The 23469-nt window shown below is 70.0% G+C and overlaps 2 protein-coding genes across 4 annotated transcripts; one reads left to right on the forward strand and one right to left on the reverse strand.

Moving 5' to 3' along the window:
• The first annotated feature begins 86 nt into the window (after positions 1-86).
• Positions 87-4459, forward strand: CCDC24 (coiled-coil domain containing 24). 2 transcript variants are annotated; one of them, XM_068952889.1, is made up of 9 exons: positions 87-144; positions 1077-1232; positions 1359-1534; positions 1879-1989; positions 2221-2307; positions 2734-2788; positions 3218-3281; positions 3480-3585; positions 3731-4459. In XM_068952889.1, the coding sequence occupies exons 2-9, from the start codon at positions 1092-1094 to the stop codon at positions 4065-4067; spliced, it is 1077 nt and encodes a 358-aa protein (XP_068808990.1). In that variant the 5' UTR covers positions 87-144; positions 1077-1091; the 3' UTR covers positions 4068-4459. The 2 variants fall into 2 exon arrangements, with proteins under 2 accessions (XP_068808990.1, XP_068808991.1); XM_068952890.1 differs by lacking the exon at positions 3218-3281 and having other exon boundaries at positions 96-144.
• Positions 4415-23176, reverse strand: SLC6A9 (solute carrier family 6 member 9). 2 transcript variants are annotated; one of them, XM_068952887.1, is made up of 14 exons: positions 23035-23176; positions 20533-20679; positions 11858-12014; positions 11602-11733; positions 9869-10121; positions 9624-9756; positions 8972-9106; positions 8757-8860; positions 8436-8673; positions 8215-8349; positions 7531-7630; positions 7133-7233; positions 6773-6943; positions 4415-6539 (listed from the first exon to the last, which is right to left on the reverse strand). In XM_068952887.1, exons 2-14 carry the CDS (start codon positions 20560-20562, stop codon positions 6327-6329), a joined length of 1902 nt encoding a protein of 633 aa, XP_068808988.1. In that variant the 5' UTR covers positions 20563-20679; positions 23035-23176; the 3' UTR covers positions 4415-6326. The 2 variants fall into 2 exon arrangements, with proteins under 2 accessions (XP_068808988.1, XP_068808987.1); XM_068952886.1 differs by lacking the exons at positions 20533-20679; positions 23035-23176 and having other exon boundaries at positions 11858-12113.
• Between the last annotated feature and the right edge of the window lie 293 nt (positions 23177-23469).

The raw sequence follows: 23469 nt of genomic DNA on the forward strand, positions 1-23469 counted from the left end.
CGCGCCAGCCCCATGTGGGCCCTGCGCCAGCCCCGTCACCCCCCCCCACCGCAGCGGCCCCTTTAAGGGGCGGGGCGGCCGTCGCCATGGAGACGGCCGAGTTGACGGCGGCCGCGCGGGCCTGCTGCGGCCCGGCCTGCGCGGGTCGGTGGGGTGCGGGGCAGCGGCCGGGGTAGGGGGGCGGGGGGGCCCCATGGGGCAGCGTGTGGGGTGGGGGCCGCACATGGAGACAGGAATACGGGGGGCCCCATGGGGCAGCGTGTGGGGTGGGGGCCGCACATGGAGACAGGAATACGGGGGGGCCCATGGGGCAGCGTGTGGGGTGGGGGCCGCACATGGAGACAGGAATACGGGGGGGCCCATGGGGCAGCGTGTGGGGTGGGGGCCGCACATGGAGACAGGAATACGGGGGGGCCCATGGGGCAGCGTGTGGGGTGGGGGCCGCACATGGAGACAGGAATACGGGGGGCCCCATGGGGCAGCGTGTGGGGTGGGGGCCGCACATGGAGACAGGAATACGGGGGGCCCATGGGGCAGCGTGTGGGGTGGGGGCCGCACATGGAGACAGGAATACGGGGGGCCCCATGGGGCAGCGTGTGGGGTGGGGGCCGCACATGGAGACAGGAATACGGGGAGCCCCATGGGGCAGCGTGTGGGGTGGGGGCCGCACATGGAGACAGGAATACGGGGGGGCCCATGGGGCAGCGTGTGGGGTGGGGGCCGCACATGGAGACAGGAATACGGGGGGCCCATGGGGCAGCGTGTGGGGTGGGGGCCGCACATGGAGACAGGAATACGGGGGGCCCCATGGGGCAGCGTGTGGGGTGGGGGCCGCACATGGAGACAGGAATACGGGGGGGCCCATGGGGCAGCGTGTGGACAGTGGGGCAGGAGTATGGGAGGCTGGCCATCATGTGTGGGGCTGGGGGGGCAGCACAGGCTCCAGCCATGGCCTGTGGGGGGGGGGAGCCGCAGCTGCCCAGGGGGTGCAGCAGGAATGGGGGGGGGGGGGCCCAGCCCAGCCCAGCCCAGCCCAGCCCAGCCCCTCGCTGCCCTGACCCTTTGCTGCCTAACAGCCGTGGGGCTGCCCCATGCTGCCATGCCAGGGGGCCCCCGGGCGGCCCTCGCTGTGGGGGCTGCTGGAGGAGCGGGTGCCCCCCGGGGAGCGCCCGGCCGTGCGGCGCATGCTGGGCGAGGAGGCCGTGGAGCGCAGCCTGGAGCTGCACGCTGAGGTGAGCTCCTTCCCGCCGCCCCAGCCCTGGCCCCCCCCCCCCCCCCCCCACCGCCCCACCGCGGATCGCTGGCCCCCAGTGCCGTGGGGGGCTGCCCCCCACCACCTGACTCCCTGTGCCGTGCAGGTGGCAGTCCTGCAGGAGCTGTGGCAGGAGCGTGGTGCCGACAGCTCTGAAGAGCCTGTGCGCGGGGCCGGCTTGCAGGCCCTCCTGGCTGCGCCTCCCCAGCTCAAGGAGCTGGTGAGAGGGGAGATCCGGCTGCTGCTGCTCAGCCTGCAGCAACAGGCGGCCCAGCAGGGCAGGTACGTGGGCATGGCTGGGCTGGGGGCTGCCCTGCACCCAACAGCTGAGCTGGGATTTGGGGCTGCCCCAGCACTGCGTGGTGGAGCTGGGATTTAGGGTAGCCCTGGCACCTCCCCATAGGGCACTGTAATTAGGGACAGTGCCAGGGAGTCCCGGGACACCTGCGGGGAGCTTAGTGGGAGGACCCGGGACTCTTGTTCCCACTGGCTGCTCAGCATCACCTGAGGGTGGTGGAAGCCCTTCAGACCCCCAAGCATGAGGGCCATGAGCATCCCCCGATGGGTGATGGGAGGGGTCAGTGCCCCAACTCAGGGCAGAGACCTCACCCGGGGGTCTTCTGCAGGGATGGAGGCACAGCTGTGGCAAGGTACAGCCCCCACGTGGTCAGCTTTGCCATGGAGGGGACTGCAGGAAGGAGGCAAGACATGCTCCTGCAGGACAACACTGCTCCCAGGTGAGTCCCCATCCTGCACAACACCCATGGGCCATATCCACCCTACAGCCACAGGCCCTCTGCTGTATCCCCAGGCTGGCTGCTGGGAGCAGAGGCCTCGCAGGGTGGCTCCCTGGCCCCCTGCACTGCCTGGGGTGGGTCAGACCCTGCAGTGTCCTCACAGGGAGCACTGTTTGGCCTTGCTCCCCCAGCCCAGGCCTTGGGCAAACCCTGCCTGTGCTTTGCCCCCAGCTTGGCCTTGGGGCTGGCCCAACGCCTGGACTCCTTCAGAGACCAGCTGAACATCACCCACCTGCCCCAGGTGCTGCCCCAGCTCCGGTAAGTGAGTGCCTGGCAGGGTCCCTGACGCCTCACTGGGGCTGTGCTTCCATTTCCCTGCCGAGCTGCTGGGCTGGCTGCAGCACAGATCCTGTCCCTGGGGTTGGTGTCTGGGCAAGGCTGTGTCAGAGACGCTGGAGGTTGTGTTGTCAGTGGGGGACAGGCACGGTGTTTGGGGTGGTGTCTGGGCCAGGATGCTGGCGTTCTCCTCCAAGCCACGAAGGACAGTTGCTCTGAGCCTTGTTTCCCCCCTGGGGCATTCCCTCCACCCCGAGAAAGCTCAAGACCCCATACACACCCCGAGCAGCACCTTGCCCTGGTCTTCCTGCTGAGCCAACGCTGGGTCCTAGGACGGGGTGCAGGTGCCTGCTTTGAGGCAGACCCCTTCCCTCTGCTGGACCCAAATACTGTCCATCTCTGCCCCAGGTCCATGCTGGAAGAGGAGTGCTGTGACCTGGAGAAACACATTGCCCACCTCCAGGTGAGTCCTGTGCCCTATGTGTGCCCCTAGGGCTTGGCCTAACTGTCATTTGGCTGGAGGGTCTGCCCCACTTCTGTGCTGTGCAGCGGGTGATGAGGACCCCACAGGCTCTTCTCCCAGTGCACAGCCTGGCGGTACTGGGCCAGCAAGTGGGGAGAGGCTGGGGAGGGCACACATGCTGGGGGCCCAGACACCTGGGTTCTCCCCACTGCTGGGGGAGGAGGCACATGGGGTGATGAGGGGATCTGAGAGCTGGATGCCTGGTTCCCTTGCCCAGCCCCAATTTGCAAGGTGGCAGCGCTCTCCGTTAGGAGCCCTAGGCCTTGTGTGTCACTGATGTGGGACTGTTGTTCAGTTCTCCTCCTGCCCCATTGCTTGGGAGACCCTTGGGAGAGGGGCAGGAGGGTCTGACTCTCCCTCTGTCTCCAGCGCTGCCTGGAGGAGGGACACTGTGCTGCCATGGGGCCACAGGCACCGGAGCCCACCCTGGCAGGTAAGGAGACTGTGTGGGGAGGAGAGCAGGGCACATAGGCAAGGCACCTGTGCAAGTCGGGGCTCACATTCAGCTCTGGACATCTGGTGGTGTCAGGAGAGGGGGAGATCCTGCGCTGTGCCCTGCATCAAGCGTGGGATGGATACACTCTCCTGCACATGGCCTGATGCTCCTTCCTCTCCACGTCTCTCCCTACAGAGCTGCAAGACCAGAGGAGAGCCATGGAGCAGGACTTGCAGCTGGGACCCTGGCCTGCACGTCCCAGCCTCTCCCCAGAGGTGAAGAGCCCTGACCAGCCACCCAGGTAAGCACTGGGGGGCCTTTCCTCACAGGGCCCTGCTGAGATCAGGACTTGGGATGCTGGCAGTGCTCTCTGCCCTGGCACCAAATGCTGCCAGGTGCTTGGGGCTGCCCTGGGCAACCTCTGCTTAACTCTGCTCTCTCTGCAGATCCCCCCTGTGCCCAGGCAGCCCCCTGGGAGCTGCAGCAGAGCCTGGTGCTGTGTCCCCATTGGGCCCCGGCACGCCAGCCCTACGGAGCCCTGCAGCAGGTTCGGGTCCCTGCGCATGGGATCAGCCAGCCAACCATGCCACCCGCCAGGACCCAGCTGCACCGTCCTCCCAGAGCCCTGCCTGGCCCCCCCCTGCCTGTCCGCGCTCGCTCCTTCAGCCAGGGGCTGTGGGGCACGGCTCCCCCTTCCTGCCCTCCCCACCCTCAGTGCTGCCCCCTGCTCGCTCAGCCCTGGGGCGACACCGGAGGCTCCTGCCCTGCAAAGGGTCCAGCTAGGGCAAGATGCCCAGCGTGTGCATGGGGAAAAGCCAGCTGCCCTCTCTGCTCCATGGGATGCTTGCTGGACCCCTGCAGGGACAACATTCTTCCCCAGCAAGACAAGCCCCTGTCCCCCATTGTGCTGGCTTAGCCCTGGGCTGGATTTTATAGGTCCGAACAGGGAAGGGCTGCTAGCCCAAAGGGCAGGAGCCAGGGCCTGGAGCATTCCCTGGTGCCCATCCTGGCTGCTTAGTGCCAGCACTGAGCATCCAAAAGGAAAGGGTGCACCCAGGGGAAATAGGTCCCCCACTGCCCCCTCTGAACCCCCACTAGCTCCCCAAAGAAGGTCACAACAGGCCACGGACTCAGGAATATAAATCTCATTAAAGTCTAGGATACTTTAGAACTCTACTCCGGGAGAGACACTGGCACAGGCAGCGCTACCCAGGGACGCGCGCGTTATTGCTAACAATTAGAGGTGAACAGTAGCGTCGTGACACATGGGGCAGGGCACGGGCACCATGCGGGAAACTGCGCCTCTCCGCGGCGTCGCACGGGGGGCTTGGGACGGGGCCACGGGAGCTGGAACGTCCTGCCGGGGCTCAGCACCCTGCCGCCCGCCGCCCCTGGAGCCTGGCGCTTTCCGTGTCCCCTCCAAGCCATGCTGTGTCCGTATATAAACCATGTGGCTCCGGACCCTGGCATGGGGAGTGTGGTTCTGGCTGGGAGGGGACAAGCTGGGGTGGGAAGGGTCCCACCCCATCCACCCCAAATCAAGAGCTAGAGCCAAGAGGGCTGTAGCTGGAAGACAGATTTAAGACTGCCCGGCCTTGCCCAGTGCATCCTGCTCCACTAATACTGGTTGGAGACCAAGCGTCCCCAGATGGCTCGGAGTGAGTGGGCTGGCTCAGCCCCTCTGTGTCTCCTCTGGTATCTCTCACTAGCAGCAGCTCAGGGGGCGGGGGCAGGTCATCCTGCTCCCCCTTAGCACCATGGAAGGTCCCCCTGCCCATGCCAAGGCTGTTGAGGACAGCTGGGCCCTGTCCTTATCCCGTTGCCCCCAGCCAGGCCCAAAGTGCTGCCGAGTCCTCCTGCCCCGCCACAGGGCAGGGAGCAGCATAGAGCTGTGCCCATGCTGCTTACAGCTGCGCCCAGCTTTGCTGGTACTGCCTGGCCACTCACGTGGGCACCCACAGCGTCCCCCCCCCCCCCAGGGTGCTGTGGGGTGGGGGGCTGATGGGGGGGTACAGTGCTATATGTATGGGGATAGCGGAGCATACTGTGGGTGCATGCACACGCATGTGCACACACACACACAGCTCGCCTCCTGCACGGCCACGGGGTACCGTGTGTGTGCATGCACACGTGCGCAGTGTATGTGTCCGTTCCATGTGCGTAGCATGTCTGCAAGGGACACGCGCACATAGACAAACACGCGCGTGCGCGCGCACGTGTGCCTAAGTGCTTGTCTCTTGTGCTGTGAGGTCCCGTGGCTGGTGCAGGCAGCGGCTGTTCGCAGCCCTGCCGCAGTGCTCATCCCGTCTCCCTGTGCCAGCCCTGCTCCTGGCACTGTCCCAGCTGTGCACGGCCCCTCCCGTGGGACCCTGCAGGCTCTGAGCCACAGCTGGTACCCACCTGGGTGTGTGTGGGGGAGGGGGGCGGGGGGGGTCTCTGTAGTGCCAGTCCCCCCCACAACTGCCCTGCACACACATAGCCTGGCGTATGGGTCAGCTGCAGGCAGAACCGAACCCTGAAAACAGCTGTGCGCCATCCCCGGGCAGGCAGCACCCCGGGCAGCCAGGCACCTGCCTGCCCCAGTCCTGCATCCAACCTGACGCCCTCTCTGTCTGCACACCAGGAGGGTGCTGGGCCCACAGCTCACGGTGCAGTGGGCCACGGTGGGGACGGGGCTGTCCAGCCCTCCGCATCGCTGTGGCAGGGGGGGCCAGGAGCTGGATGGTGCTCCCGCTCCCCCCAGCCCCGGGCCACTCGATCCATGGGGCAGGGCCCCTGCAAAGTGCCTCTAGCTCCTGGCCCTCCTGGGGCTGGGGCCCCCCCTCCTCTTTTGTCCCAGCGTTGCATCCAAAGGTTACCGTAAACACGAGGGTTAACAAACGCCACGGGGGGGGTTAACCGGAGAGGAGGTAGGGGGTCTCGGGGACAGGTGCTGAGAGCCCCCCGCGGTCCAGTGCAGCCCGGAGCCAGGCTCCGCCAGCGGAAGGTGCTAAAGTGTCACCGCGCAGGAGGGGTTAGAGGGGGTGCGGGGACAGCAGGGGGTCACAGTCTGGAGTCCTGGCTGTGGGCTGAGCCGTTGCTGCCCTGCACGGGGGGCGCAGCTGCAGCCTCGCTCCGGGCCTTCTCTGGGTGCAGAGGCTGCACCTCCAGGTGGCACTCGGTGGAGGGGCTGAATGCCGGGGCGTAGCGCCCGCTGCGGTGCTCTGCCAGCGCCGGGCCCCAGTCCTTGCTTGCCTTGGTGGCATTTTTCAAACGCTAGAGAGAGGGAGATTAGGGAAGAGGGTTAGCACCCATTGTGCTCCCCTGCCCCAGCCCTCCACCCATGCCAGCAGCCCCCAGGTGTTCCAGCAATGGGCTGCCCCATGGATGCTGTCTCCATGTAGCACCCATTGTGGGATGCTGATAGCCCCAGTGGGGTGCAGAGGGTGGTGACAGGCTTGTGGGGATGCCCGGGTAGGATACAGGGGGCTGGCCCCTGGGCCACCAACCTCCATCAGTGTGTCTCCCTCGGAGCGGCACACTTTGTAGATGGCATAGATGGGGATGCAGATCACGGAGGAGAGCGCCATGAGGAAACCGATGCTGATGGCCCAGGTAGGGTAGACGTAGTCGTTGTAGGAGATGGGCCGGTACTGGATCACTGTGAAGACCAGGATGAACTGGGGAGGGACAGGTGGGATCAGCCAGCGGGGAGCAGCCCGCCCCCCGCCAACACCCCGCTCTGCCCCATCCCTACTACCTGCCCGGCCCGGTGCCCCCACCCCAGGGTGGCAGAAGTCGGGGGAGGCAGCAGGTGGGCTCCCTTCCCCTTGTCCCATGGGCCTGGGCCCCGCGGATGCAATGCTCACAAAGATGATGGCAGGTGAGATGAAACGCCAGCAGATCTGGAAGAAGATCGGGGGTGGGAAGCCCAACATCATCTCAATGTCCTTGAAGTAGTTGCGGTGCCCTGTGGGGATGGAGTAGCTGTTAGCCTCTGCCATGGTCCGGCTGGGCCTGGGGGGGTGGATTCCAGCACCCACTGACCTGACCCCCTGGACACCCCCCAGGCAGGGAGACCCAACACCGAGGATACCCCAATCCCAGGTGCTGCGCCCCTGCTAATCCGATTGGCTAACAGCCTTATGTGCCTCAGCCAGTCAGAACGCAGCAAGCTGCTGACCGGCCAGAAGTTGGCATGCCCCTGTTCCTGATTGGTTGGCTAGGGTAGCCCTGCCACCTGACTGGTTGTGCATGGGGCACCTACCGTAGATGTACATGATGGCCACACACATGATGCAGGAGATGATGACCAGGGAGAAGCTGGCAGCGTAATTGTCCATCAGCAGGAGCCAGTAGATCCCCGCCTGTGGGAGGGAGCTGTCGGCATGGCTGCCCCAGCCTGGCACGGTGCTGTCGGCATGGCAACAGCACAAGCACCACTGCCAGGGATGGCATGACAACAGCCAGTGCCAGGGTCGGCACGGCAACACTTAGCCTGGATACCACCATCATGGTCAGCATGCCGACACCTAATGGCAGGGTTGGCATGGCAGTGCCAGGCCCTGGGCAGCAGCAGCAACACCACCACCACCACCTGGGACTGTCATGGCAACAATGCAGCCACAGCTGACAGTGTTGGTTAGCATGGCAACACCCCACTGCCAAGACTGACGTGGCAACAGTATGGGCACCACAACAAGCATTGGTATGGCAACACCACATTGCCAGGATCAGCATGGCAACACCTAGCCTGGATACCACTACCATGGTTGGCACAGCAACTTCAGGCTCCAGGTACCACCAGCACCACTGGAGGTTGTCATGACAACAAGATGGACCAGACTGACAGTGCTGGCATTGCAACACATGACTGCTGGAGTTGTCACGGCAACAGCATGCCCCCCGCAGTCTGCTGCCAGCAGTGGCTGTGCCCCCGCCAGCTCCCTACCTGTGTGGTGAGTGGGACGCCCAGCAGGAAGCCTGCCACGGCCACGCCGAGCGTCACAAAGGTCTTCCTGCGGATGATCCACTCGTTGCCCACCTCATCCACGATGGCCGTGACCAGTGTCTCCAGCAGGCAGAACTGCGCGGCAGGGTGGAGGGAGCAGCACATCAGCCCAGTCTCACCATACTACTGGCCCCACCACACTCCCACTGCCGTGGCCCTACCTGAGTACCCAGGCCCAGGAGGATGAGCATGAAGAAGAAGAGAATGGACCAGAGGGGCGAGATGGGCAGCAAGGTGAGGGCCTCAGGGTACGCCACAAAGGCCAGGCCGGGGCCGTGGTCAGCCACATTGGAGACGTCCACGCCCAGGTGGTTGGCCATGAAGCCAAGGATGGAGAAGATGACGAAGCCGGCGTAGACGCTGGTGGCGCAGTTGGTGATGCTGATGATGATGCTGTCCCTGCGAGGAGAGGGGTCAGGCTACTGGGGCGGGCGTGGGGCACAGGGGTGGACACGGGGCCGGGGCGGTGGCAGGGCACTCACCGGTAGCAGTTGTTGTGGAACTTGTTGTAGGACGCCATGGTGATGAGCCCACCCCAGGCACAGCCCAAGGAGTAGAAGATCTGCGAGGCTGCATCGCCCCACACCTGCCGCAACGGCACAGGTCAGTGCTGCGCAGCCCGCCCCGGCCTGGCCTTTGCCTCACCGCCCCACACCCAGCCCAGCCCGGCCCCCACGGCCTGGCCGGACCCGCGCACCTTGGCATTGAGGATGCGGTCCCACTGGGGCGTCAGGTAGTAGGTGATGCCTGTGATGGCGCCCTCCAGCGTGATGCCGCGCACGAAGAGGATGGTGAGCACCACGTAGGGGAAGGTGGCTGTGAAATACACCACCTGCGCAGCACGCCGGTGCCTCAGGCCCCGCCCCGAGGGGCGGGGTCATAGTAGAGAAGGGGTGGAGCTAATCAAGGGGCAAGGCCGTGACCACAGGGCTGGAGCTGGGCCCAGAAAGGAGGAGCCATTCCCAGGTGGAGAGCAGCCAGGGCCGTAAAGGGGAGGGGCCATGTCTGGAGGGGGAGGGACTGAGCCCAGAGGGGGTGGGGCCATGCCCCCAAAGGGGCGTGGTCATGCTCAAAGAGGGCAGCAACATACCCAATCACAGGAGAGACCATGGCTGGTTAGGGAGGAGCTATACAGAGGGGGCGGGGGCATACTCAGGGTGGGAGGGGCATGCCCAAAGGGGCGGGACCATGTCTGGAAAGGGAAGGGGCTATATCCAGAGGGGGGCGGAGCACGCCCCAAAGGGGGCACGGTCATGCCTGGTATGGGTGGAGCATGTCCAATTGGGGAGGAGCCTGTCTGGATGGGGGAGGGGCTATAGCAGATGGGGCGTGGCCATGCCCCCACGTACTTTTCCCGACGACTTGACACCCTTGATGAGGCAGAGGAAGACGACGACCCAGGAGACGCCGAGGCAGCCCAGGAGGGGCAGCCGCACCTCGCCCAGGTTCCCGATGTCGTCCGACAGGTTGAGCACGTACCTCCTGCACGGGGTTGGGGGTGGGATGGCGGGGGATGGCGCGGCGTCAGCGGGGGCCTCGCCGGCGGCGCCGCGGCCGGGGCCAGCCCGCCCTGTCCCCGTCCCCAACCCGATACCTCCAGTACTCCTCGCTGGGGCTGGTGCGCTTCTGCGTGGCATTGAGGAGGCGGGTGAGGTTGAGGGCGGCGCTGCGGCTGCCGTTGCCGTCCAGGACCCCCGCGCAGTCCGGCGTGTTCCAGGTGTTGCTGCAGTACGTCCAGGGCAGCACGCGCGTCATGGACACAAAGAAGTAGTAGAAGGCAATACAGATCACCACGTTGTAGTAGATCCCGATGTAGGTGGACACCACCATCATCCCGTAGCCCACGCCTGGGAACAGCACCGGGGAGGGTGAGCGGCGCGGCGCGGCGCGGGCACGGTGGGGGGAGCGCGCGGGGGGACAGCGGGGCGAGGTGCTCAGCCCGCCGCCGGGCACCCCGCCGCCAGCAGGCGGGATGTGCGGCGCTCGGGGCGCGCTGGCCCCGCTGTCAAGCGGAGCGGGGGGGACCCTCTCGGAGCTCCGCGCCAAAGCTGGCATCGGCAAGGGACCCGGAGGAGCGGGGGCAGCACGGCCAGGCCACGGGGGGCTGCGAGGCTGCGGGCGCCCCTTGGGTCTGTGCTCCCCAGGAGCTGCCGGGCTGGGGGGCTCCCCTTGCAGCACTGCGGTGAGGCGGGGGCCGCAGCAGCCGGGTGACAGAGGCCACACAAGCGTGCGAGGGCGGGTGGGCTCTGAGTGCTGCCAGCGCATGGTGCTTGTGGGCCGGGCACCCACCGGGGAGGGGGCACGGGGGCCAGAGAGGGGCTGCGTGACAGTGTCCCCAGGGTGGGGGGACGTCAGCACCTGCCACCTGTTCGGGTGATGTCTGCAGGGGTGATCAGCGGGGGCAGGTGCAGGGATGCGTGTGTTATAAATGCAGGGGGTGCGTGGGAAGCTGTGCATGCAGGGGCATGTATCTGTGTGTGTGTGTGTGTGTCTGTCTGTGTCTGTGTCTGTGTCTGTGTGCAGGGGACTCATGCAATGTGTGCAGCAGCGTGTGCGTGTCTGTGCAGGGGGCAGGTGCAGCATGTGCTATAGATGCAGGGGGTGCGTGGGAAGCCATGTGTGCAAGGGGTGTGTGTGTGAGTGTCTGCGCGTGTGTGCAGGGGACTCATGCAACGTGTGCAGCAGTGTGTGCATGTGTGTGTGTGTGTGTGTGTGTGCATGTGCAGCGGACTCATGCAATGTGTGCAGCAGAGTGTGCGTGTGTATGCAGGGAGCAGGTGCCGCGTGTGCAGGGATGTGTGTGTTATAGATGCAGGGGGTGTGTGGGAAGCCGTGCATGCAAGGGAGTGTGCGCGTGTGCAGGGGACTCGTGCAACGTGTTCTGTGGCGTGTGCACGGGTGTGTAGGGGGCAGGCGCAGCGTGTGCAGGGATGCGTGTGTTATAGATGCAGGGGGTGTGTGGGAAGCTGTGCGTGCAAGGGGTGTGTGTGTGTGTGCGTGTGCAAGGGACTCATGCAACGTGTTCTGCGGTGTGTGCAGGGGTGTGCAGGGGGCAGGTGCAGCGTGTGCTGGGATGCATTTGTTACAGATGCAGGGTGTGTGTGGGAAGCCGTGCGTGCATGTGTGTGTGTGTGCAGGGGACTCATGCAACATGTGCAGCAGCATGTGCATGTGCATGTGCATGTGTGCACGCATGTGCGGGGGCGGTGCGTGCCAGGCTGCGAGAGGTGCAGGGGGGGCCTGCATGTGCCAGGGCTGCACACCAGGCGCGTGGGGGCTGTGACACGTGCTGGGGGTGCGCGCCAGCGGGGGCGGGCAGCCCCTTACCTTTGAACATGGGGCTGACCCTCCAGACGCCGAGGCAGCCCTGGCTGGCGAACTGCCCGAAGGAGAGCTCCATGAAGAAGAGGGGGATACCGCAAAACACCAGCATGATGAAGTAGGGGAACATGAAGGCACCTGGCAAGCAAGAACCACACGGTGAGAGCAGGCAGCAGCCCCCGGCCCGGCCGTGCCCCCAGCACCCTGCACCCCCTCCCCGGCACGGCTCGGCACCCCACCGCCCCGTGCCCACGGCACCCACCTCCGCCATTGCGGTAGCAGAGGTACGGGAAGCGCCAGACGTTGCCCAGCCCCACGGCGTAGCCCACGCTGGTCAGCACGAACTCGATCTGGTTGCCCCAGTTGCCGCGCTTGACGTTCTCGGCCCGCTTGCTCCGCTCGCCGGGCACGGCGCCGTTCTGCGGGGAGACGGCGCGGGGCGCCTCAGCCGGCGGCCCCATCGGAGGGCCGAGAGCCGCGCTGCGGGGCCCCGCGGCCCTCCGCATCCTCCTGCCCCATGCCACGCTGCTCCCCCCCCCCCGCCCCGGTGCCAGGGAGGGGGAGGGCGGCATGGGCGGCCCCCCCGCGCCGGCCCGATGAATAGCTCTGCCCCGGAGCCCGGCTGCGGCCAAGGAAGCGCCTGCAACTCATACCAAGCAGGCCCGGGCGTCCGAGTACAAAGGGGCCTCTGTTCCCGCTCCCCCACCCCTCGCGCCCGGCACAAGAGGCGCCGGCTGGGTGGCCGCCGGCCGCGGGAAGGGGGCCGCCAGACCCCCGGCTCCCGCCCAGAGCAGCCAGTGGGGTGCAGTGATTAGAGCAGGTGGGGGGGGGTGCCCAGACCCCCGGGTTCCCAGCCGGGCTCCGGGGAACGGGGGGGAGAGAGCCCAGACGCCGGCGCGAGTCCTCGGCGGTGCGGCACGCTCCGGGCAGGGCGGCGAGGCAGGACGTGCGGCGCAGTCGGGACGGGATGGGGGGGCACCCGCAGCAGGTGGCACCCAGCCTGGCTGCCGGCAGTGGGACGGGACCCGCAAGGCAGCGCCCTGCCCCAGCTGGGGCTCCCGCTCCCGGCTCGCAGCCAGCAAAGCCGGCGAGGGGGCAAAGCCCGGGCCGGCCACGTGCCGAGGGCACCGCACTCTCGGCCGTGCCGCCGGGTCCCCGCCAGGGGACGGGGTCCCCGTGCCCAGCCACCTCTTGCCACGGCCGGGCTCCGCTTCGGGGCAAGAACGGGCGCTTTGTGCGGCGCCGGCGACACAATGCGAGCTCACAGCGGGCACCGGCAGGGGCGGGAGGGCCGGCACCCCCGGCGGAGACGGCACCCGGCGCACCGCCGCCCCGGGCTGCCGCCGACGTCCCGTGGGGACGGTGCCCCGCTCCAGGCAAGCTGGGGATCCGCTAGCGCTCGGGGTGAGGGCGCTGCGCAGCCCCCTGCCCCCCCGCCGCGGTGCCGAGGGTCCGGGAGCAGCTGGGGGGGGGGGGCCTCAGGGTGCCGCCGAGCAAAGCGGAGCGGCGCGGCTCCCCGGTGCCGCCCGCCCGCCCGCGCACGTGCGGGCCGCCGACGGGAGCCGTCGCTTCGCATCGGCTCACGCCGCCGGGGCCGGCAGCAGGCGCGGTGCACCTAACCGTGTCATTCGATTAGGGCCGGCACAGGCGGGACGCGGTGCCCGGCTACGTCGGCCCGGCGCTGCCAAACAAAGCCATCTGCTGCGAGCGGGGCCCGCACGCGCCGGGGGCCGCGGGGGGAGCGGGCTCGGCGGCGCCGGCGGCTCCGGGCCCGTGCCGAGCGGCCAGCCCGCGCAGAGCTGGGCAGCCCGCCTGGAGTCCGGGGGGGGTGCGGGGTTAAAGGGGGTGCAGCCCCCCCTCCTTTGGGACCTGAGGGGGGGTCTCAGGGTGGAAGGGTTTATTATGGGTGCTGCAGGGGGCCGGGACCCGCGTGGGAACCTGAGTGGGGGGGGTGATGCTGGCGCTGTCCCCGCGCTGGGGGCGCGCTGCTCGCTTGGGCAGGCTAATCCGATCATGAAGCCTGTGATTAAGCCACCGGGACGTGGGCACTAACGAGGCTCCTGCTCAGCCTAATGAGCAGCACGGCTTGGTGGGGGGGGAGGCGCGCTGCACAGCCCCCGCTTCGCCCCCAGTGACCTCATGCCAGTCCCAAAGCCAAGGGCCACCTTGCTCCCTCCACTGGGCAAGAGGGGCACCGTGGCGGAGCGGGTGACGAGCGGGTGACGAGAGCCATCCCCGCAGCGGCCCCGGCCCTTGTTCACGTATAGGCTGCAAATGGGGAGCAGCCCCCGGCTGCACCCCTGTGTGGACACAGCCTGCGTGGAGGCGCCTGGCTCACTCCCCCCCCCCCCAAAACTGTCCATGCTTGTGCTCCCTTGCAGGCCCAGGAGCTGCCCGGTGCAGGGATGGGGGTGCATATGGTGTGTGGGGGGGAAGGTGCCCCTGCACCCACCGTCCCCCACCCAGGGACCCGGCCACAGCTCAGGCAAAGCAAGAGGTGTCGGGGTGCAAGCGCGCCGGGCAAAGCTGCAGCACCCTGGGGGGCACCAGCCCCACACTTCCAGTCCCCCCAGTCCAGGGTGCCAGGCTCCGGGGGGCGGGGGGCAATGCCAGTGTGGGGTACCAGCCACCCCTGATGTCATCAGCTGACGTCACAGCCCTTCACCATGGCAACGGCGATGCAGTCGCTGCCAGGCTGCGGGGCTGGGCGAGGCGGGAGCTGCCAGAAGGTATAAATAGATGCTAATTAAATGTTGCTTAAATAACCACTTTCCCAGGGCTTCCCCCGGGGCCCTGCCAGGGCAGGCAAGGGGGGCGGGAGGCCTGGGGCAGGGCAGCCCTGGCTGCGGAGGGGCCTCCGCCGGGGGGGGGGGCGCTTGGAGAGGGGACCCTGGGGGACGGAGGGGACGGGGTGCTTGGAGAAGGGACCCTGGGGGATTAAAGGATGGGGTGCTTGGAGGGGTCCCCTGGGGATGGAGCGACTTGGAGAGGGAGCCTCTGGGGGATGGGGCGATTTGGATGCATGGGGCACCCCCGCACGGTGCGCTCGGGCAGCCGCCCCTCACAGCATTGCCCTGCAGGTTCGGGGCCCTGCTGCGCTCCTGTCCCCCCCCCTAAAGTCAGAGAGGGGCCCCCGCTCCTGCCGGGTGCTGGGCAAAGCCAGCCAGTGCAGAGGGTGCCCCCCACTCAAGGGGCACAGAAGGGGTAGGGGGCTGCAACAGCAGCTGGGGGCTTTCGGGGAGGGTGCCGGCCACTCCGAGGGGGCGCGCAGCCTGCAGAGGGGCGCCCAGGGCTGGGGTGTGAACGGGGGGGCAAGGGCCCCCCCCCGCACTGCCCTTCCCCAGGGAGCTCTCCCCTGCCCCGCGGGGGCTCCTGCCGCGGGCGACGCCAGCACCAGCCACGTGTCCTGGGCAGGGCACGGCCAGCAGGGCACTTCCAGGGTGACGCAAGGCTGAGCGGGGTCCAAGACCCAGGGACCACCCCCCCCCCCGCCGCCCCGGCGCTACCCAGCCGTGCTCCCCCAAGCGCCAGGCGCAGGGCCAGCGGTCATGCCTCTGCCCCGCATGCCCATCCCCCTGCAGCTGCCAAAAACAGGGCTTGAAGAGCCACTGTGGCTTGGGGACGCGCTCGCACGGCCACCATCCAGCCCGGCCCCTGCTCTTCTGGCCGGCTCAGAGAGTGGCCAGGGGCCCCCGGCCGCCCGGGAGAGGCACCCGCCGCACCCTGCCTCAGTTTCCCTCTTGCATTGCCTGGATGCAAGAGCTCACTGCAGCCAGGCAGACGGGGCCAGAGGCCCGCGTGGGGCAACGCTCTGCCCCTCTGTCGCTGCCGTCCCCACCCGAGGGTGCAAACGCAGCCCCTGCAGCACACCCCACCCGCCCCGGACCCCGCTGCTAACTCCGAGCGGGCCGACCTCCATCCCGCCCCGGCACAGCCGGGATTCACGAACGGGCCGGCAAGGAGCAGCTCCGCGTCCTGCCCCTCCGCGGGGCCCGGGAGCTTCGCCCGGTCAGCCGTGCCCGAGCCGCCCCCCTCGGCGGGCACGGCCCGGGGGCAGGCGGCTGTGCAGCGGGCTGAGGACTGGCACAGCTTGCGTCGCACTTAATGAGGCCTCATTAGCCGGGTCCAGCTGTTTGCAGCCGCTCACGCTCCGGCGGGCAGCGCCACCCTCCCCGCGGGCCTGGCAGCCCCGGCGCCTCTGTCCCCGCTCCCGCCGGAGCCGGACCTGGCTGGGAGCCACGCTGGGACCACCCCCCCGCAGCGTGGTGCCCCCCAAGCTTCACCCCTGCGCAAGCAGGCTGCGGGACTCATCCTGCTCCCCAGCCACAGCCCCGCTCGCCCCGGTGCTGGGACCCGCTCGCAGAGCGCGGCAAAGGGCTGCCCCACGCACGCGTTCCTGCCCCCATGGCCATCACCGTCGTCCCCGCAAGGTTGCCCTGAGGGCTGCGGGGACCCAGCAAGGCTGGGACAAGCCGGCTGGGTGGTGCAGCCCCCTCCCCAGACCCGCAGCATCCTCCCCTCGCCCTGCCGGCTCGCGGGGCCCCCGCACCCCGGGGTTCGGGTGCGGGGCTCTCCGAGGTGGCTGCTGGAGCCCATGCCGGCCAAGGGCACCCCGCGCCAGCCCGCCCTGACGTCACACCTGCCGTCTGCGACATCACGGGGGTCTCCATGGCAACCCATGCAAGGTCACTGCCCATCGGGGGGACCATCTGGCTGGCAGGAGGGCTGTGCCAGCACCGCCCCCCCGCGCCGCCCCGGCCCCCGAGGCCTCTCCGCCGGTCCCCCTTCCCCAGCGAGCTGGCGCGGGCTGGGACCCCGGCCCAGGCTGGGACCCCCGGAGCGGGTGCCGGCACAGACGCCGTGTCCCGTGGGAGGGCAGGCGCCGGCCGGGGCAGGCGGCCGCCCCCCGGCGAGGCTCGGGGCGCTCCAGCTGTTCCCAGCCCTGCGCCCCGGCTGGGGAGCGCGGCCAAGGCGCCAGCGAGGCGTGATGGCGCGGCGAGGGTGGCGGGGGGGGACAGGGTCGGCGCTTTCGGGAGACCATCTGGGGTCCGGGTAGCAGCGGCCACGTGAACGGCACACGTGTGCGGGGCGAGCTCAGCCCTCCCGGCCTCCCCCTGCATGCACCAGCCCCCCCCCACCCTCTGCTCCGGGGGTCCCTGTGCCTTTCGCCATCCCCTCCCGGCTGCACCGGGCACCCCCCAACTTGGGATGCTCCCACGGCACGGCAGCACCCACACCCAACCTTGCACCCGTGAGGCACGCACCGGCCCGGAGCCACCCCGTGCCAGTGGGACCACGTGCTGCACCAGCCCCCCAGCCCTGCCAGGCACAGCCTGGTGTCCCGACACCCCCCAAGGTGCCCACATGCCCCCCGCTCAGCTGCACCGCCACCAGCGTGCCAGCCCCAGACATCCTACCCCAGCCGTGCTGTCCCCAGCGCCGCAGGCAGCGGCCAGTCCCTTGCAGGGGTTGCCACAGGCGGGTGCCGGCGCGGCGCGGAGCTGGCGAGGGTGCAGCCGCGGCCCCGGCCCAGGGATGCCGGGCCCCGGGCCAGCCCGCTGGAGCGCGCCGCTGCTCCCCGGCAGGCTGGCACAGGGCAATGCCAAGCCCCAGGGACACACCGCTGGAAGCGAAGGGCCCCCCGGCGGGACCTCTCCTGGCTCCCCGGCCCCGCGCCCCCCCTGGCTGCCAGCGCCGGGGCCGTGCCAGCGAGGCGGGGGCTCCGCGAGCACAGGGGACGCGTGCAGGTTGTTTGCACCCAGTGCCCCGCTGCCACCCCGTTCCCGCCACGGGGATGCGCGGGGCAGGGACGGCGCCTCGGGGCTGCCACCGGTTCCCGCGCCCGCCAGGGCCGCCTTTCTCCGGCTCCGTTCTCACGGCGCGGACACGATTCTCCCAGGGCGTTCAGGCAGAAAATCCCCCGCCGGCCCCCCCCAGCGCTGCCCCTTGTTATTCCGGGAAGGGCTGCCGCAGCCAAAAGCCGCTTCCGTAGCTCCGCGCACGCTGCTGGCCCCCTCCCGCCCGGCCGCCAGCACCGCTGGAGATGTCTGGGACCGGCAGGGCCCCCCAGTCCTTAACTCCCGGGAGCGCGGTGCCCCGGCTCCAACCGGCACCACCCCAGCCCGCGGCAGGACGGGGCGACGGCAGGAGCCCACCTGAGCCGGGCGCCCACCGCCCCGGCGCCTGGCCGGACGCTGCATGGCCGGGCCCGGCCGTGCCAGCAAAGCAACCCTGGGAGTCAGGAGCTGCTGGCAGGGCTGGAGCCCGAACAAAGCGCCCCTGACGAGGACAAAACAAAACGTCCTTCAAGGACAGGGAGGGAGAGGCTGGCAGACCCCTCCCTGCAGCCCCACGGGGACCCCCTGCCTGGCCACCCGGGGACCGGCCCGACCGCTGGGGCTGCCCTGCGCTCCAGCACCCCGTGGAGCACCCGCTGCCGCAGCCTCTGCGGTGTCCCGGGGGCGCTGGGCCCCGCTGCCCCCTGCGATTCTGGGATGCCACCCCAGGCTCCCCGCAGGCAGCGGTGCCCTAGTGCAAACTGCAGAGCCTGTGTGAGCGGGACGCACAGACCGCATCAGCCCGCGACCGGCGGGAAGGCACAGGTCCCAACACGCAGCTGGGGAAACTGAGGCACGTCAGGGCCCCAGCTACATGTCCCCAACCCCGAGGGGAAGGGAGAGCCCCAGCCGGGGCCCGGGCGCTGCAGCAGTCTGCCACAGCCCCGTCCTTCCCCGCGCCAGGCGGAGCGGGCACCTGAGCCACGACGCCGGGCGCGGGGGCTGCGCCACCGCGGGAGCCCAGGCCGGGGCCATGGGACAGGAGCTGCACCTGCTGGCGGGGATTAGAGGGCAGGGCGAGGGCAGGGCAGGAGCCAGGCGGTTTGCACAGCCCTGGAGGCAGGCCAAGCAGATTAGCTCCCTTCCCCAATGACCCAGAAAGCGCCGCAGCCAAGGCCCTGTCCCTCAGCAGCTCATCCCGAGACTCTCGCAGCTGGTGCGGCGCAGGGATGCTCCGGGAGCAGGGATGCTCTCGCGGGGACCTGCCCTCCTCCCGGCTTCTCCCACGCCGCCAAGCCGGCCCCCCTTGCCTCTGCACCCGCTGCACTCAGGGGCTGCCCTCGCCCCACCGGCGAGGGGGCTGGAGGAGTCCAGGGCGGCATGGGTAGAGGCCGTGGGCCAGGGCTGCCGGGCCCGGCGCGTGCCAGACGCCGTGGCGTCCCCCGTGGCTCCGAGCATCCCGGCTCCGAGGCGGGCTGGTCGGGTACTTCCGAGGAGCGAGTTAAAGACTGAGCGAGGGCGGCGAATCCCTGGGGCCGGCTGCGGGTGCCAGGCTCTGCCCCTGCCGCACGCAGCGGTGCGGCGCCAGGGCGAGGAGGCAGCGGCAGCACGGAGACACGGCAGTGCCCGGGGATCCGCGGCAAACGCGTCGCACGAGCTCAGGAGTCCTCGGCTGGGGCGCGGGTGCGCACACGGACTGCACGTCCCCGTGGCAGACCTCTGTCCGGCCCCGGATACATCCTCAGCACCTCCCAGTCCCAGCCACGGGGCTGGAGAAATCTGCCTAAGTGTCCTGCTGGCCACCCCGACCCCACTGGGCAGGACCCCACCGGGCAAGACGGGAGCCCGGGGCCAGCGCGGCGAGCGGGGCCCCGCGGGGGGTGCAGGCGAAGGAGCCGCACGTGGGCGCCGGGGGTGCCTGCCGGAGCCCTCCTTCCCCTGCATGCCGCTTCCCAGGGAAGTCCTGGCTCCCGGCCCTCTGGCTGGAGCGTGCAGCTATTTCAGGAAGCCCCCTGGGATGGGGAGGGCCTTGCGACCGTGTCGGCCCTGGAGTTCAGTTCCCATCTATGGGGGAGAAGGGGAAAGAAAGCGCAGCCCAGCCCCTGCTCACCTGCCGGACGCAGTGCAGCCGCCCGGGGCTGCTCTGCCAGCGCAGGGCAGCGGCCGGGCGGGCGCTGAGCTCCGCGGTCCCTCTCCTGAGCCCCTCGCTCGCCAGGTCTGGTGCAGCCCAGCAGCAACAAGCACGGGGACATCGCAGCCTGCCGAGGCCAACAGCGCACACACGCGCCAAGCACGTCCTGCGGCTGCCCGGCCCGCTGCGCCCAGCACCCGCGGCACAGGGCACCGAAGCCCTCGCCAGGGTGCTCTGCCCTGCACCAGTTGCAAGGGCGGAGAGTTCGGCATGGCACTGGTGAGACCTGGCACTGGCGAGACCCAGCACTGCTGGCGTCCTGTCCCTCCCTGCTGCACAGCTAGAGCGCCGGGCGCATCCATCCCTGGCTGGCCCCGGGGCAGGGAGAGCTGGCGGGGCGGATGCACAGGGGTGACAGCCCCACACCGTGCCCCGTGGGAACACTCGTCCCAGGGTGCACGGCACCAAGGGGCAGCCGCTGCCTTTCACCGGGAGGCTCTGCACTCGGTGCGGGGAGCAGGCGGAGGAGTGGGACGGCCAGGGGCTTTGCCGCCTTCGCCGCCCGCCTGCAGGAGCTGGGGCGGGCGATAAGGCAGGGCAGAGCAGCTGAGACGGGCGATAGCATCTCCAGGCACCGCGGGATACCACGCCCCGGGGGAGCCGCGCGGGCTCGGCAAAGCGGCGGCCAGCGCCTGCCCCACGTGCTGTGTCGGGTGCTGCCAGCATCATGCCGGCGAAGCCTCAGGGTGGCACGGTCCCCAGCAGCGAAGCCTGGGGGGCCACCAGGCCCCATAGCAGGGGGGAGAGAAAGTTATGGGGCCCTTGATGCACCAGTGCTGGCAACCCCAGGCAGCCAACGGAGCAGGCGGCGCAGCTCGCCTGCGCTCCCCCGCGATCGGCAGCGGACTCGGGTGTCCTGTTCCCATGCCCTCGCCCCTGCTCCAGACGCTCCTGGGTGCCACGCGCCCTGCATCCACCTTCTCGAGGCAGCGAGCCCACGTCGCCCGTCCCCGACCCCCCAACACTCACCAGCAGCCCCTCACTGCACTTATCAGCCATCACTGGAGGCTGGAGCGTGTCGCCGGCTGCCCGCCGCGGGGTCCCTCGCCTGCCCTCTCTCCGTCGCGCTGGCTACGGTACCAACACCGGCACGCTTCACTCCGCCGTCAGAGCAAGCTGGACAGAGGGGAAAAGACAAACCCAGGCAGACGTGACTGGTGGGGTGGGAACATCCCCTCCCCGGGCCGCCCTCTCCATCCGGGAACCAGGGCGACGTGCCAAGCGGGTGTCTCCCCCGAACCTGGCTGCAGGGCAGGCGGGAGAGGGGCTGGTGGGGGACGAGGACCCAGAGCCAGGTGGGCTGGTGGCAGGTCCTTCTGCTCACTCCCACCCCCTCCAGCTTCTGCAACCCCCCTGGCACCCACAGGGTCGGCAGCTCCCAGGTGCTTCCCAAGAAGCAGTTAAAGATTTACCTAGAGCGGACAGACAACCTTGTAGGCAGCCAGCTCCCGGCGGGTGGGCGTCGGGGGCTGCGGGCAGGAGCACGGGGCCCGGCGAGCTCACCCCCGGCGCGAGCGCAGCCAAAGTGGCTGCAGCAGGCGGCAGTGCCGGGATTCGGCGCTGAGCGGGGCCAGCTCGGGGCTCAGCTGCCGTGGAGGACACAGATGGGAAACGATTGCCTTCTGCCCCGGTGCATCGCGGGCACGTGCGGCACGGGGGGCCGAGCAGCCGGGCTCTGCCTGGCACCAGGTGCTGCCGGACGGGGCATAGGAGGGGGCCGCTGCCGCTTCCCCCCCAGCCTTTGCCCTGGCCCCAGGCCTGGCACTGCCGGGGGCTTTGTGGAGGCAGCCGAGGCCTGACCTCCGTGGGACGGCCTGGGGCTCTTGCAAAACACCGGTTCAGTTGTCCACGCAAGAGCATCAGCGTTTGCAGATCGCACACCAGCATCTGCACCCTGGCCGGCCAGGGAAGGACCCCTTCCTCCTGCCCAGGGACCCCGACTGCTGCCACCGGTGGCCCGACACCCCAGGGCCTGTCCTCACAGAGCAGCCAAGCTGCTGCCTGGGCTGGGGCAAGCGCCGGAGGGGCACAAGGCCCCCAAGGCGTCAGGAGGGAGCGTGGGCCACCAAGATAAAGGGCAGGAGGCCAGGGGGATGCGAGATGGGCCCCCAGCCCCCATCTCCGGCTACAGCCCCTTCGGCACGGGCAGGCGGGCTGCTGCAAGCAGATACTGCGTCCCGCTGCCAAACCCCTCCCCAAAAGCGCTTGCACTTCCAAGGGGAGATGAAATGTCGTCACTGCGCAGGGAGGACAACAAGCCCCGCTCCCTGCGCGACACACGGGCACCTGCCAGCGCCGGGAGGCGCACAGCTGGCGGCCACACACCTCCCTGCCGCCCGCCCATTGCCAGCCGGCCCAGGCTGCCCGCTCTGCGCCCCGCAATGCGGCCCGGGGACTCGCCTTCTGCCTGTCCCGGCAGGGGAAAGCGTCCGCGGGCCGGCCCGCCACTCCCCCGGGGGTCTGCCAGCCGCCGATAAGGCTGCGTTTCAGCGCGGGTGCTGCCGGCTTGGGCTCCCAGCCTGGCAGGGGTGACAGCACCCAGCCAGCCGGGCACGCAGCGGCACGGGCCCCACCGGGCAGACGGGTGCCAGGGGTGCCCGGGAGAGCCAGGCGCGACGGGGATGGACGCGCAGGGGGGTCCCGCGGGGCTGACGCCCCGGGGCTGCGGGGCGGTTTGCTCCCCGGGGCGGGCGGGCGGGCGTCTGCGCCGCCTCCCGGGATGCCGGGGCCGTGGCGGGGGAGGCCGGCGGCCCCGGGGAAGGCGGCCGCTGCCCCGCGGCGGGATGCGGCGCCCCGCGCTCCCTCCCGGCGGGCAGGGCCGCGGCGGCCGCCGGCACCGGCGCAACCGCTGCCGCCGGCTCCCGCACGGGGAGTCCCCGTTAGGCACCGGCACCGGGTCGGACGCCGTGCCGGCGGGGGGGCGGCCCGACCCGGCCCCGCGGGGCAGAGCCCGACGGCCACAGCCGGGGCCCGGGGCCGCCGCTGCCGCCCGGTGCGCGCCCGGCGGCGGGGGGAGCCCGGTTACATCAGCCGCCACGTGGTGACTGCTCCGCCGCCCCGCCGCCCCGCCCCGGCACATGCCCGTGGAAAATTACCGCCGGCCCCCCCACCCCGGCACCGGGGCCGCCACCGGCACCCTCCTCCCCGGTGCCCCCCTGCCGGCGCGGGGGCGGGCGGCGCGGCGCTGCCCGCCGGCACCTCCCGCGGCTCCCCCGTGCCCGGTAGCGCCGGGAGAGCAACAGATGCGGCACCGCTCCGCATCCCCGCGTCCTGGCGGCGGCACCGCTCCCGGTACGGCGGGCAGCGCCGCGCACGGCCCGGCCCCGGCCCCGGCCCCAGCCCCGGCCCCGCCGGCCCAGCTCGGCCCCGCTGCCGCTTCTCCCCGGCAGTCGCTGCCCGGGCCCGGCGCTCCCGCCAGCTGCCTGTGCCGGGGCCGGTGCCCCGGTGGCGGCGGAGGTGCGCGCCCCTTACCGTGGCCGTGGCCATGCCGCCGCCGCCGCTGCTGCCGCTGCCGCCGCCGCCGCCGCTGCCGGGCCCCCTCCCGCCGCTCCGGGTGGGTCTGCAGAGGCGCCGCGCGCGGCCCGGTGCCGGTACCAGAGCCGGTGCCGCCGCCGCCACCGGTGCTGCCGAGTTAATGAAAGTTTGGAGGTCGGTGGGGGCTGGCGCCGCCTCTGTCCCCGCCGCCGCCGCGCTCCGCCCCCCCGCTCCGCTGCGCTCCCCAGCGCCCCGCTCCGGCCCCGGGCCCCGGCTCCGCAGCGGCCGGGCACCCACGGCCACGCACGCACACCTGGGCGCACACGAGCACTTGTGCACATAGGTGCACACCTGGGCACGCATGGCACATACATGCACCCACGGGCACGCACGCACACCTGGGCGCACACGAGCACTTGTGCACATACGTGC

The sequence above is a fragment of the Struthio camelus genome, chromosome 8 (assembly GCF_040807025.1).
Source record: "Struthio camelus isolate bStrCam1 chromosome 8, bStrCam1.hap1, whole genome shotgun sequence".
Classification (NCBI taxonomy): domain Eukaryota; kingdom Metazoa; phylum Chordata; class Aves; order Struthioniformes; family Struthionidae; genus Struthio; species Struthio camelus.

Excerpts from the sequence above, each read along its gene's own strand:
- CCDC24 (XM_068952889.1), top strand. The coding sequence starts at position 1,092 with ATGCTGCCATGCCAGGGGGCCCCCGGGCGGCCCTCGCTGTGGGGGCTG. Across the intron at positions 1,535-1,878 it reads CAGGCGGCCCAGCAGGGCAG|GGATGGAGGCACAGCTGTGG; the intron begins GTACGTGGGCAT and ends GGTCTTCTGCAG. Across the intron at positions 2,308-2,733 it reads CAGGTGCTGCCCCAGCTCCG|GTCCATGCTGGAAGAGGAGT; the intron begins GTAAGTGAGTGC and ends TCTCTGCCCCAG.
- SLC6A9 (XM_068952886.1), bottom strand. The coding sequence starts at position 12,101 with ATGCGGAGGGCCGCGGGGCCCCGCAGCGCGGCTCTCGGCCCTCCGATG. Across the intron at positions 9,107-9,623 it reads GTGTCAAGTCGTCGGGAAAA|GTGGTGTATTTCACAGCCAC; the intron begins GTACGTGGGGGC and ends CGTGCTGCGCAG. Across the intron at positions 7,631-8,214 it reads GCGTCCCACTCACCACACAG|GCGGGGATCTACTGGCTCCT; the intron begins GTAGGGAGCTGG and ends TCCCTCCCACAG.